The sequence below is a fragment of the Ailuropoda melanoleuca genome, chromosome 10, assembly GCF_002007445.2.
Source record: "Ailuropoda melanoleuca isolate Jingjing chromosome 10, ASM200744v2, whole genome shotgun sequence".
Classification (NCBI taxonomy): Eukaryota; Metazoa; Chordata; class Mammalia; order Carnivora; family Ursidae; genus Ailuropoda; species Ailuropoda melanoleuca.
In genome coordinates, this window is record NC_048227.1 from 24,604,994 (window position 1) to 24,616,813 (window position 11,820).

At 43.4% G+C, this 11,820-nt stretch overlaps 1 protein-coding gene across 1 annotated transcript; it reads left to right on the forward strand.

Annotated features, from left to right (window-relative positions):
* The first annotated feature begins 1,010 nt into the window (after positions 1 to 1,010).
* On the forward strand, positions 1,011 to 8,193 carry RPS15A (ribosomal protein S15a). Its single transcript, NM_001304877.1, is given in 5 exon segments — positions 1,011 to 1,035; positions 2,067 to 2,204; positions 2,822 to 2,901; positions 6,774 to 6,859; positions 8,062 to 8,193. Coding segments are annotated over 4 exon segments (393 nt in total). The 5' UTR covers positions 1,011 to 1,035; positions 2,067 to 2,071; the 3' UTR covers positions 8,156 to 8,193.
* The last annotated feature ends 3,627 nt before the right edge of the window (positions 8,194 to 11,820 follow it).

Consider the following 11,820-nt stretch of genomic DNA (forward strand, 5'->3'; position numbering starts at 1 on the left):
GGGAACCCGGCTGGGGGCTCGATCCCAGGACCCTGAAATCATGACCTGAGCTGAAGGCAGACACAACCATCTGAGCCACCCAGACACCCCATTCCCCCAAAAACTTTTGAGAGGTATTATTATTATTAATCCCCCTGCCCTCCATTTATGGAGGGAAGGTTCAGAGACAATAAGAGACTTATCAAAATTAGTTCTTGTCCGGATGCGGCACTATAGATAAAAACTACCGGCTCAGAATCCCGAGTGTTTATGTTGAAACGTTTGCGGCTTTCTTCCAAACTGGGTATCCCAGCAGGAGAAAGAATTGTTTTGGAGGCCCGGTAAATAATTTAAGAGTTAGGGAGAGTCTGGGCACCTGGGTGGCTCAGTCGGTCAAGCATATGCCATCGGCTCGGGTCGTCCAATGGAGGCCCCGGACGGGCTCCCTGCTCAGTGGGGCACCTGCTTCTCCCTCTGCCCCTCACCCCCGCTCCTGCGCGCTCTCTCAAATAAATAGATAAATAATCTTAAAAAAAAAAAAGTGAGGGAGAGTCATAAAGGAAGCACCGACGTAAAAATGTATTTTTGACTTCTTTGAAAAAATTATCTATACACAGATTCGAAAAAACAAACCAAAGTGTAGGGAGATAAACAAGTCTTCTCTGTTCGAAGGTCCGCTCCAAAGGCAGTCATCGATTTGTGCGGGTCCTTTCAGACCCGCAATTATAAATACCCAAATAAAAAAATTATTCTAAATAGTGAACGCTTAATACAACAGAAATTAGCAAATACCGAGGCCCTTTTCAGTTTTTCATTTTTACAGATTAAGCGCCAGAAGGGAGTTACCTCTGTCTTTTCTCTGGGTCTCCCCTGGAGCAGGCGATTCTATCCCCTCTACGTCTCATCCCTTAAGACGCTCCGCCCCGTCACCCGCCTTCTTCCACTAGGCCGTGTATTTTTTTGGCCCTCCCTTGAAAGTCTCGCGATAGGCCACTCGCTTCCCATAACTCCGTGCGCTCGCCCCTCCCTTCCTCTTTCCGCCATCTTTCCGTGCCGGTGAGTATCTCTCTCTGAGAGACCCAATATCATCCGTTGGCTATCCCGGCCATCCTGCAGTCTGAGCCTCCAGTTCGGTGCTCTCTGATGATGCCAGGGCCCTCTTGGGCCGAGTATGCTGCCCTTGCGGGGGCTTGGGCAGGCGTAGGGGAGAGTCATGCCCGTCCGTCCCACGGTCTGCACTTTGGGGAGGCCCTCCTGTGAGGCGCAGGCCGCAGCACTGGCGGGAACAGGAGCTGTCGACCGCTCGGAGAGGCGGTAGCCCCCAGCGTGGTCTGCGGCTCCGGTTGAGGCAGCGCCTTGGCTCCGGGTGGCGGGAAGCATCCGGGACGCTGGCCGACGTGGGCTGTGCAGCTTTCCATTCCTGCCGCCGCGCTGTGAGCTTGGGAGGCGGCGGCCACTCATTGGGGAAGACTGCATTTCGCCTGGAATGGCAGTTTGCTGGGAACTAACCTGGATCCTCTGGGCTCCAGGATTTCCCTTGATATTTGGGCTTGAGCAAGCAGGTCGGATCCTTAGAGTTGGACTTGAAGCATGTTTTGGCCTCCGTCCTTCGCTTTCCCAGCGTTATTAGAGTGTCTTGCAGTTCGTGCCCATTAGGATGGAGTCAAGTGTGGTGCACGTAAAGTGTTCCCACTTGCCACTGTGGTACGGTTGCTGTCGGGACACAGCTGTGGCTGGCACAAGAACCGACGTTTTATTAGTTACGAGTGTTAGTGAAAGTGGTATCTTTTGGATGTTAGGACAAGGCTGACATTGAGTTGCTAATAGTACAGGTGCTGCCGGGTTTGAAAAGTTTGGAAAACACGCCCGGTGATTCCCAGGCCCCCGTTCTGAATAGCCGACCATAGCTGATACTGTCATTTTGGTAGCTGACATTGCGCTGGGTATCCTGGGGATCCTGCCTGCTTAGAGATAGGACAACCTAATGATAGAGGCAGAAAGAAAAGGAGGTGTTCGTACTGTAATGATTGGGTGCCTTCTGATGTTGAGAATGCTGCTAAAACCTCTGTTTTTTCTTCCCTGAACAGCCATAATGGTGCGCATGAATGTCCTGGCAGATGCTCTCAAGAGCATTAACAATGCTGAAAAAAGAGGCAAACGCCAGGTTCTTATTAGGCCATGCTCCAAAGTCATCGTCCGGTTTCTCACTGTGATGATGAAGCATGGTAAGTGTGTTGCTGTGTCTTATGTTTTCATGTGAGAATATTAAAGGAATCAGTTCTATAGAAATGAAGTGTGCAGGAGAGGACTGGGAAGATGGGGGAGCAAGGTGTCAGTCATGCTGGGGAGCTGTGGTGAGTTGGGCTGTGGACAGGATAGCTTGGACAGAAGCTGTTCAGGAAGCACTGAGTAACTTAGGACTATTGAAAGGAAGTTTGTGATGGTTGCTCTGCTATAGTTTGTGAGCTAACCTGGCCTTTGTGTAATACTGCAGCTGCAACATGCCATTGAACATGTTCTGAGCTCTTCTAAGGGCTTTGGGGTGGAAAGGAAAATTGTTATATGTCTTGGGCACAAAGTACCCTTTGGAGGGGCAAGGGGAAAATAATCTCCCTGTTAGAATTACAGAGTGGGTTGGTTTTGGGTGTTTGCCCCTAAATTTAAAATAATAGACTATAAAAGTTTTGATTCAGAGCAACTGTCTTTGTATAAACTGATTAGAGAAACAGTCACTGAGATGATGTGAAAGGATCTAGTAGGCAAACAGTGGGAATACTAGAGAATAAATATTTAGGTCTCAAATTCTTATCTGCTCTTTAATACAGCCGGTTATGTTCTTTAGGTTACATTGGCGAATTTGAAATCATTGATGATCACAGAGCGGGGAAAATTGTTGTGAACCTCACGGGCAGGTTAAACAAGGTAAGAATTGCTTATTTTCCACATAGAAGATTTTTAAGAATTAGCAGACTTGGTGTTAAACATGTTGTAATTTCCCTTGTAAAACAAATTAGTGGTGTGCTTGCTCTGTCTAGGTAAAAAAAAAAAAAAAAGGGAGTTGATTAAAATCATTAATTTTTATATCACATTTTGATTGATTTGTTCTCCAGGGTTGTATTTGCTCTAGAATTGTTAGTTGACGTAATGTTTGTGGAGTATGGGCTCTCTGAAAGGAGATGCTGGAGGGTGGGGTGAAAGGAGCACCTGATGGTACTGGTGTTTGAGTATTGGATGGTCTGCTGCCTGCCTACTGGCTTGAACTTGTGCTGTCCAAGGGGGGTCTTTAATCCTAGCTGTAAATAACTTTGTTCCTCCTCTCTCGGTGATTATGTTGTGTTTTTTTTAATTGAACGTGGTTCTCTAACAATATTAATAATATACTTAACGTTTCTGCTGGTGTGGGCCATACGGGTGTCTGAGTTTTGTACTCCCTTTCAGTTTGACTTGTCAGCGTAACCTGGTGGACCTGTCTGATCTCTTGACTTTGTGACTTGACTTATTCCATGTATTTTGGGGGTAGGTGTCTGTAACAAGTTAGGGTCCTTGAATTGCTACCCTGCTCTTTGTGTTCAGGTTTCTAGCTTTCAGATTTACAAGGGGGCTGACATCCTGTGGTCCAACACAGATGAGGGGGAAACAGGCCCAGAAATGGGTCGTGGTTAGTGGCAGGGGCCAGATAGATTGGTAAGGTTATTCCCTGGTCCAGCAATTTGTTTTACAAGGTTGCTTCCCTGTATAGTGAACTTGCTTCATGGGTGGATAGATACCTAATGTTAGATGAAAACTACTGGGTGTGAAGTTTTTACAAGGGGTTAGAAGAGTTTTCAAGTTAATTATAAGACTGTGTTTTGTTTTGTTCTAGTTGTTAGCTGTTAGACTCCAACCCCAAAGTAGAATTTGGATTCACTATTGTTTCTCACTCTGGCCCTCACAGTGACTTCTTGGAGTAGAAAAGGGTGTGTTTTTTCCTAATTTTAGGAGTTGGGATGCTGAGATAGGAGTTATGCTCAAGGTTTCCCAACGAGTTGGTGACCAGTGGAGGAGCTGATTCCAGTACATAGTTTATAGAACATCTTAAATCTGTCCTACAGAAGATTGACTTGATGTTTTCAAAAAAAAATTACATACACAAAAAAACCCCCACAAAAAACTCTTAAGTTGGATAAGTGCTGGGCACCAAATTCTGCTTGAATATTCACTATACATAAAACTTGAGAAATAAGCTTAAGCGAGTATTTCCCAAGTGGAACTCATAATATGGCATCCTTGTTCTTTGGCAAAGTAATTTGAAAAATTCTGGCTAAGAGGTAGTTGAAATCCAGACCCTGCTCCTTAGCTGTCTGACTTCCCCCCCCCAGATTTTATTTATTTGAGTGGAGAGAGAGAACGGGGATGAGGGGGAGGGACAGAGGCAGAAAGAGAAGCAGGCTCCCCACTTAGAACATGACCTGAGTCAAAGGCAGGCACTTAACGGACTGAGCCACCCAGGCACCCCTAGCTCTATGACTTTGGTTGGGCAAAACAGACTTCAGATTTTAGTTTCTCTGAAGTTGAGTTTTCCTCCTTTGTTGGACACTGTTTACTCAGTTACCTTCATGCAAGAGATGGATATACCCCATACTGTGGAAATTGGGGCTGAGAAGTAAGGTAGTGTTAGAAATTAGATAAGAATTCTGGTTTGGTCACATCCTAAGATCTGTCTGGTTTTGGGAGAGGTTTAATTCTATTAGCTGAGTGAGGGATTTTGCTGGAATAAATAAAAGCCCGGTGTGGTGGAGTGGAGGCCTCAGAAGAATCTGCCATTATAGCTTGCTTGGAGAAAGGACCGTATTTCCCTATTCCTGTGTCTGTATTGTGGGATTGCCCTTGACAATTAAGTGACAGCATAGCTGTTAAGATCATGTTATGGGGGCGCGTGGGTGGCTCAGTTGTTAAGCATCTGCCTTCAGCCCAGGGCGTGATCCTGGCGTTCTGGGATCGAGCCCCACATCAGGCTCCTCTGTTGGGAGCCTGCTTCTTCCTCTCCCACTCCCCCTGCTTGTGTTCCCTCTCTCACTGGCTGTCTCTCTCTTTCTGTCAAATAAATAAATAAAATCTTTAAAAAAAGAAGATCATGTTACGAAAAGGAGAACCTGAGTGGGCCTCCTGACTTAGTGGATTTGGGCCATCTCAGTTTCTTTGGGTTCAGATCTGCCTGTGTAAAGTGTTAATGTTTTAAAGATTCGAGTAAGTTCTAACCTCATAGTCTCTTAGTTTCCTCTTAGGCATTTTGGAGTTTGTGTGGATATGGGCACACAGGTGTCTACCTGCTGCCGCCTTAGTTCTCTGGAGTCTACACTTTAGTGATACTAATCCTCAGTGTTCTCACATGATCCATTTCTGGTGTATAAATAGCAGGAACCTTTCTGCGTAGGTACTTTTAAGTGTATTCGTGATTTGTAGAGTAGGGATGTGAGCAGGGGCAGGGGTCATGTTTAGCTCTAATGAAGGAGTCTTTTGGTCCCCTCAGTTTTTTTGTAAACCCAGTTGATCTAGTCAGAGACTTTGAATGGGCTTACAGTAGATGTTTGAACATTTATTGTGTTTTAGGATTTTAATATAATTGAATGATTAGAATTGAGTACTTTGGCTCTTGGAGAGTTCTCACATTGGAAGATAGTTGTTGCTTTGCTTAGTAGCAAACAGGTGGAATAACTAAGAACTCTGCCCTTTCTGCCTTCCACCCATTCTGCCAGATTAGTTTGGAAAATTTTGCCTGGGGTTGTAAGTGTATCCTGGTACTTCGCTGATATGGAATACCAACTAGTTCTTAGATTTTAGTTTAGTGTCTGTGGAATTTGTTTTTTAAAAATTCTAGTATTTTCCATTTTTAAATTTTATAGGTGAAGGATTTGAGACCCTCCCCATTCATTTCAGCCTCACTGTGTAAAAAAAATTTTCACTGCAATTTTGTCTAAGGCTTGGTCTCTTACCTCTTTAAAATCTGGCCATTTGTTCTGGGACAACTCCCTAGCCCATAGAGATACACACTGTGAACCCGATCTTCCTATGTATTGGTTTGTGGTGTTCTCCCTCTTCTGTTGACTTTTTATTTATTTACTTACGTTTTTAAATTTAAAGATTTTTTTTTATTGGATAGAGAGAGCACAAACATGGGGATCAGCAGGCAGAGGGAGAAGCAGACTCCCCGCTGACATGGGCCTCGATCCCAGCACCCTGGGATCAGGACCTGAGGTGACAGCAGACACTTAGCCAGCTGACTGAGCCACCCAGGTGCCCCTTCGTATAGTACATCATTGGTTTTTGATATAATGTTCAGTGATTCATTAGTTCAGTAAAACACAGAGTGCTCATCACATCATGTGTTGACTTTTTAAATGTTTTTTCTCTCCCTAGGCAGGCATAGTCCTAATTTAGTATATATATATATTTTAAAGATTTTATTTATTTATTCGACAGAGATAGAGACAGCCAGCGAGAGAGGGAACACAAGCAGGGGGAGTGGGAGAGGAAGAAGCAGGCTTATAGCTGAGGAGCCTGATGTGGGGCTCGATCCCATAACGCTGGGATCACGCCCTGAGCCGAAGGCAGACGCTTAACCGCTGTGCCACTCAGGCGCCCCTAATTTAGTATATTTTTTAAATAACATTTATATCAAGATGGCACAGAATAGTCACCCATGAAATGTTGATTTGGTTGGTTTGTACGACTATTCAGATGTAAATGCTGTTTGTATAGTAAGTTTTTCTGTTATTGGTAAGGTGTGATCAGTGTTTTTTGTTATGCTTTTACAGTGCGGAGTGATCAGCCCCAGATTTGATGTACAACTGAAAGATCTAGAAAAATGGCAGAATAACCTGCTCCCGTCCCGCCAGTTTGGGTGAGTCAATTTTCCTCATTTAAAAGAAATTAATGCTAAAGATTGCTGTTGTGCGGTTTGACTTGGGCTGAGTTTTTTTTGTTTGGTTGGTTTTTGTTGTTATTACAGTAACTGTCTCCATCCCCAAACATCTTGACTCAAGGATTAGTTCTTAGGTGTTGCCACATTTCTTGTTCTAGGCTTCAGGTTCTGAGAGTCCAGGCTAACTGAGAGACAACAGATTTGTGTCCCTTTTAATGTCTGCTCTTTTGGCTTAATGTGTATGGTTGATATCATATGTTCATTGTGATTCCGTTCTATGGCTGGAATCACTTCTGAATCCTAGGCCTCTGGAGAAACTCAATTTCTTCATTCTTGGTAAGAGATGGAGTTCAAATCCTTGCTTTCCTGCTTTAAAGCTGTGAGACCTTGGGTATAGCATGGCCTTGGTTTCTTCATCTGTAAAAATGGTAATTATTCTCTTAAATTATATTATCATCTGATTTAATTCTGGTAAAGAACTTTAGTATCCGACACAACACAGTAAGCGCTTACCTGTTTGTGGTTAAGAACTTAAGCCTCCCACCCCAATCATATGTTTGGTGATGTGGTTGAATTTACTCCCACTTCATGGTTACTGTGTTACAGGCATAGTGTTATGAGTGAGTCATTTCTGATTGTAATTATGATACTAATTTTAATGGCTCAGAGTTGGCATACCACCGTATGTGTCTTACCTCTATCCCCATAGTAACCCATGAGATAGCCAGGCCAAGTGGGATTTCCATTGTCTACCTGCCTGTCTCTTTACAGTAGCTTGCCTGTGATCATGTAAGTGGCAGAAACAATTCAGCCAAGTTTATATCATCTCTGTTGCTATAAACTCTGTCTCTTTACCTGAGAACAGAAAGTGACATTTTGAATTTAAAGGAGTTCAGTCCTTGTTTTCACTTAAGCTTAACAGTGTTGTTTCTCAGTGTTAGCCAAGGGCAGGGCTCTATGAGTGTGTTGTGTAGTTGAGGTCTTTGGACGTGGGTCTTTGGGTTCTGGGAGCCATGCCCGCACTGCTAGTCGAGTAGGCAGCATTAGTCTCTGCGTCCTATTATGGGAAAGCGTCTTAAGCACTTAATGAATGTTGGTCTTTTTCTGTACCAGAAAGCCGCTCTATGTTGAACTGTTCGTAGGAAAAACTCACCAGCATTTTCTTTTTTAACTCTCCATAGTTTCATTGTACTGACAACCTCAGCTGGCATCATGGACCATGAAGAAGCAAGACGAAAACACACAGGAGGGAAAATCCTGGGATTCTTTTTCTAGGGATGTAATACATATGTGCAAATAAAATGCCTCAGTGGACTCTGGTGCTTCACTCGGTCATTTTGAACTTTACAGCAGAGTTTTAGCAAGAGCATCTGCAGCAGTGTACAGGCTTTGTGTTAATTGGGGAATGCTGTTTCCCTGAAGTGAACAAGGAAGTCTTGACTTGTGTTAACTCACACCATCATGCTCATGGCTCACCACAGGAGGTTGTCCCTAGCCGTGGATGGCTGAATCTGGGTTGGGGTCCAGGTGGTGACGCTTTCCCTTCTGGAGTCTTATATTAACCCTGGAAGGAGTGGTGCCTTTCCTGTTTTTAGCTTGACAATACACATTTCATGCCCTGTTGTTAACTACCCTAAAAATACGACCTGGCTACAGTTAACTGTAAGTGCTCATAAGGAAGCAGGCAAGAAGCAGACAAAGAGAGCCCACAGATCACTAAGATGCATCTCAAAGTCAATTTGGATGGCATGTTAGTAACTTAGTAACATTTTAGCAATATGTGTTTGTAAGATGTCATTTAGAAAAATCTCTTTTATTTATTTTTTTNCATGTTAGTAACTTAGTAACATTTTAGCAATATGTGTTTGTAAGATGTCATTTAGAAAAATCTCTTTTATTTTTTTTTTTTTTATTTTTTTAAAGATTTTATTTATTTATTTGGCAGAGATAGAGACAGCCAGCGAGAGAGGGAACACAAGCAGGGGGAGTGGGAGAGGAAGAAGCAGGCTCACAGCGGAGGAGCCTGATGTGGGGCTCGATCCCATAACGCCGGGATCACGCCCTGAGCCGAAGGCAGACGCTTTAACCACTGTGCCACCCAGGCGCCCCAGAAAAATCTCTTTTAAAAGCTAGTTTTGCTGTAAACCTGTCACAGATGTATTCCTGGAATTGAGAAGAATTAGTTTGGTGGGCCACTTCACCTTTGGGAATGCTTGTAAAGAACTCAACCACCAAAGAGAGGGTAGGGTGGCTTCTGTGAAGTACACCAGGGCTCCCCTCCCCTTTTGTAAGCAGTGCTGTCCAGTAATGGAACAAGAGCCACATGTGTTCTGTAACTTTGTAGTGGCTGTATAAAACCATTAGACCGTTTGGGTTTTTTAAATAACATTTGTGTTCAAAATGATACTTTCAGCATGTAGTTGATGATGAATGGAATTTTACTCTTACTTGTAGTAAGTCTCTGAAATTATGTGTACTGCACATTTATTTACACTTAAAGCACATTTTAATTGGGACTGGCCACTTTGAATAGCCACATGTGGTTGGTGTGCATGTTGGGACAGCACAGGCTAGACTTAATTCTTTTTTTTTTTTTTTTTTTTTTTTTTTTTTTNGGCAAAGAAAAAAAAAAAAAGACTGCCAAATTGCAGCCCTGATTCCAAGAAGTCTAATATCGAATAGGATGTGAGGTGCTAAGAGCTGTTGGATGCATAGGTTTGACTTTTTTTCTTTTTCCTTTTCAGAAAGGGATACTTTTCACTGTTTTGATTGTTGTGGTAACGCATCTAGAAGACTACTTCCTGACTTTCTGGTAGGTCAGGCAGTTTTTAACACTCTAGTAGCTCAGTCTGGGTAGGAATGTTGAACTATCACTACCCTGGTTGTAAGGTGATTTCTGGCAAGTGACAACTTTTGTAAGTCTCCCTGTGTTTGGTAAAAAGAGAAATTACTTCATGGGGATGCTAAATGAGAGCATACTTGAAACACCCCAAGCAAGGCTGGGGCATGGCCAGCATTCAGTAATACAACTTTTTGAAAGGAGAGGGGTTACTAGATGTGGGAACTAGGTAGGGATGCCAAGACTGGCCCTCGAGATGTGGTAAGTAATGGACCTGGTTAGTAGGCCTCATTTGGTAAAATGTTAGAAGAAAGCCAATTGACAGGTGTATCTGGGTTTGGGGCCTCTAATGTTTGGAAGACCACATAAAATAAACATGGGCTTTAGGGGTTTAACAGACCAGAAATGAAGTTTGCTTTTCTGCTAAGTAGCCTTGGTTTCCTCCTCTGCATAATGGAAATAATGGAAAACCTACTTCAGAGTTGTTAAGGGAAAGATGAAATTATGTAAAGTACAGTTAATTAGCACTTGGCGGTCATACACAGTTGAAATTGTCAAGACACAGGTGAAGTGAGTCCAGAAGAATCTTCAAAGAGCTGATTGTTGATTGTTTTCTCTTAATGTGACGATTGTAAGGTCTTGAAAGACAGGTCATGTTTTGTTTACTGTTGTATCTCACCCCTAAGCTTATGGCTTGGCACAGTGGATGCCTCGGTAGGTACATCTTGATTGATTGAATCCTCATCATCCTGGGCCCTGATACCAGGTATTAAAATAGGACAACAAAATAGCCCCATTTGTCCCTACCATTTAGTGGGGATCCAATGTCCTTTGAAGTGGTCAGGGGTAGAAAAAAGTAGGCATTAAGGTAGGGAAAATTGGCCAGTCGATGGATTTAACAGCACAGGTCCCTTGTGTTTATGGGGAAGCAGATGACTTTAACCCATGTTTATGAGACCCAGTAAATAAACCCAGTAAGCATGACCTGACCTGTGGGCCGGTTGGCCCAGGCTGGACTCCAAGGTTTGAGGGTCTAGAGACAGTTAAGGTTCCTCCTGGCAGGAAAACTTTTGCCTTAGGTGTGTATGAACCCAGTGTTCCCTCCCAGCCCACCACTGCTACAGGCAGGTGGAGTCCAGGGGGGTGTGAGGGTGGTGAGGAGTGACAGCCTCTTGATCATCTAGGCCTACCATATGCACTTTGAGGCAGTGTTAAAAGGGGCTTCAGCACCTATCCAGACCCTGGGTGGTTAACCTAAATTCTATAGATGTCAGAGAAACTTTATGAAAAGAACATGCAAAATTGATACCCATGCATTTTTCTGGAGTGTTTCCATATAGCATAGAGCCTTTGATCAGAAACCAAAAGAAATTTAAATAGGTCAAAAGAACCACCACCAAAGACCTAGGACATCTGTGTCATGGTCAGTGCATCCTATGTTCTCATTTAGAGGCTGTTTTGCCTTAACCTCTGGGTAGTGTGGGTTAACTCTGGTAATGGTGCTAGATAGAAGAGCACTGAATTCTCTGGGCCAGAGAGAGGGTCTTTCTTGGTCTTGTCAACATCTGAGACATGACTTTTTCACTGAAGGCTAGGAAGTGTGGTTTCCACTCCTGACCCCAAAGAAAGTAAGCTCTGGGAGATCCCAAATCTGATTCTCACTTGGCTTTCCAGTCTAATCCACTATTCTTCCAAACACCCAACAATCCTAATTCTAAACTGAACCTCTGTGCTCCACCTTTGAGCCTTTGCTTAAGGCCCCTGCCACCATGCCTTTTTCCTGTTCCGTAGAGATGTTCCTAAAAGCCAGCTTAAAAAATCAATTCTGCCATAGATCTTCCTCCAAAAGAACATGTACTGTTGTTCTTTTCTCCTAAAAATAAGAATGCCTTAGTAAGATTAAGAATTTTTAGTGCTTATTGAATGTTTACCGTATGCCAGGTGTGGAACTAAATTTATGTGGACTGTCTCATTTAATCTTTACAATTCTGCATCGAGGCTACTATTAACTGACTAGTTTTTCAAGTGAAAAAAGTGAAGCACAAGAGTCGTGAAGCCATTGGTTCAAGATGCTATGAAGTGGCAAGGTTAGGATTTAAAT